This window comes from Sesamum indicum, linkage group LG11 (genome assembly GCF_026168435.1).
Source record: "Sesamum indicum cultivar Baizhima isolate 11 linkage group LG11, ASM2616843v1, whole genome shotgun sequence".
Lineage (NCBI taxonomy): Eukaryota > Viridiplantae > Streptophyta > Magnoliopsida > Lamiales > Pedaliaceae > Sesamum > Sesamum indicum.
The window spans coordinates 9,503,493-9,505,977 of NC_142667.1; the positions used below are offsets into that span (position 1 = coordinate 9,503,493).

A 2,485-nucleotide genomic window follows, 5' to 3' on the forward strand; every position below is an offset into this window, starting at 1 on the left:
TGGTTTGAAAGCTCGCTCGGTGACAACATATATATTATAGAATTAAGTTAAGACAAAGCAGAAGCGTGGCCTAGATTGAAGAGCCATGACCACGCCCGGAAAGTAGAAAGCCTGACCCAAATCTGCTTCTTCATTACAAATTCTGGAAAGCTATACGTACCCAACTCTTGAAAAGGAGAAAAAGAAACTGATAACATAGAAAGTACAGAAAGCTGCAAAAACCCAACTTCAGCCTATGTTCTCACCAGGAAGGAGAAGTGCAGGGCGAGCCAGATGATGACGATGAAATGCCATCATTGTTGGTGTTGGAATCGCTGGGCGTCGTGCAAATGGATCGTGCATCCCTCAGGGAAACCGAGGAGCCCTCTGCTGGAAGCTTTTTCATTGGAGTCAATGGGGGTGTGGTTGCAGGAGAGGAGGGAGTGCTCGAGAGTGTCGACGTGATCTCCAAACGGGAGGGGGACGTGCCGGGCGTTTCGAAAGGTGTGTCATCGTGCTCTTTGCTCATCATCCTAATGGCTTCTTCGCCGTCGTAGATTGGATTGCATATGTAAATGAGATGCTCCTGACTTGTGGAGGCGCTGGTGGTGGCTGAGGGCGGAGGAGAAGTAGCTTCTTGGGCTGGCCATGGATCATGGGTTGAGTAGAGAGCAGAAGAGGGGTGATTGGTGGAAACGGGTAAATGGTTTTCCGGGATCGTTGTCGGGAAGAGGAAGCTTCTTGGAGCACGAAGAACTCCTTGGGCGTAGAAGCTGCTCAGAGATGGAGCGTCAGCGGCGGTGGCAGCCTCGGCAGCTGTAGGAGGAGCTGTCTTAGGGTGGTGATCATGGCGTCTGCGGAGTAAGAGTGAGCAGTAGAGCTCAGCTAAGAGAAGTAAAACCAGGGTTAGTACTATGGCAACGGTTATGGCCAGCAGAAGCACTGCACCCATGATTACTTTGGAACTTTCCTTCATCTCTCTCTCTCTCTTGTCACTGAAATGTGGTGTGGTTGGGGAAAGGAAGTAAAAAGAGACAGGAAGGGGAGAATCCCTACATTTTGGCGGGAAAAGGTCGACCTGTGACTTGTGAGAGGAAAATGAAAGAAAGAATCTTGGTTGGGGTTGGGGAAACTGTGGAGGGTTAGAAATGAGTGATGCACCAATTATATATACCCACTCAACAAAACAAAAATATATTTGAACCAATTATATTGTAATTTTAGTCCTATAACTTAAGGGGTATTGATATTTTTAGTCCTTCAATTTTGAAAAGTTGGTAATTTTGGCCATGTACAAATTGATTTACAGAACTAAAATTGCAATTTGATTTGACCGTGTGCAAATGCAATTTTTTGGCTAAATTGGCCGAAAAATTATGAAAATTGCCAAAATTTTAAAATTACAATAAAAATTAATTCACACAGGATAAAAAATGCTACTCCTTCTAAGTTACAGAATTAAAATTAATTTTTTTTTATTTTTTAATTATATTTTTTTATTTAAACAAGAATACGCGTTAATAAAATTAGGATAGACTAACCAAAGACTGAGCGAGGAAGGCCCTATCGAGACGACAAGGCTTGGCCTCGGCTAGAACTATTAGTCTATCAAATTTTGGACTTAAATTTGTTTTAAAAATTTTAATGAAGAATAAAGTACTAATATCCACCTCATCATCTAGAGGCTACATAATTATTTTTTATTAAAAAATATATATTTATAATTTTTTAAATAATAAAAAAATATTCGTAATTATGTCAAATCATAGAGAAAATACTTATAATTTACCCTTTAATTTACCAAACTAATCAATTGAATCTTGTTAGGACTAAACCAAATTTCTGACTTCACCAGGGACTAATACCAAACCAATAAGATTTATAAAAATATCACATGCCCAATTAAAAACTATGAAAAATACATAAATATCCTCAAGAATCTATGGTCCAAAAATAAAATAATGTAAAATCTATATATAATGACAAAAAAAGCCTTTGGTTGAAGAGCGCCCGAGCAGTCGCCTCTATAGGATGGTCCCATATATCGTATTCGAAGGTGACTCTGCATTCTACAAGCTTATAAAGGCTGGCTTAATTATGTTAATATTACAAAAAAAAAGAAAAATTAATTATATATTTGTTATTATTATATATTATAATTATTTAATTATAAATTTAAATATAATCAACAATAGAGTTATAAATTTATTAATGAAAGAATTATAATCAATTTTCTTCAGCTGATGGGACTTTATGACAAGATAGCAAACATCTTCCTTGCCAGCCGCTTCACACCTTTCTCAAGTCTCCTATTTTCTCTCATTTTTTTCCTTTTCGTTGAAGTAGGAGCTTTTAATTCTTTCACCATTTTTCGCAAGCATTAAGCTCTCTTATGCTAAATCATGTAGTTTGAGCTCTTTTCTCTTCTTCCTCTTAGTTAATCATGTCAAAGGGAGGTGCAGACGAGTGTGTTATTGAATAAGCTCTTAATCAATACCAAGTCAGA

General features: G+C 37.8%; 1 protein-coding gene across 1 annotated transcript; it reads right to left on the reverse strand.

Annotated features, from left to right (window-relative positions):
* Positions 1 to 1,125, reverse strand: LOC105173508 (uncharacterized). Its single transcript, XM_011095270.3, has one exon. It carries the CDS (start codon positions 953 to 955, stop codon positions 242 to 244), a length of 714 nt encoding a protein of 237 aa, XP_011093572.1. The 5' UTR covers positions 956 to 1,125; the 3' UTR covers positions 1 to 241.
* Between the last annotated feature and the right edge of the window lie 1,360 nt (positions 1,126 to 2,485).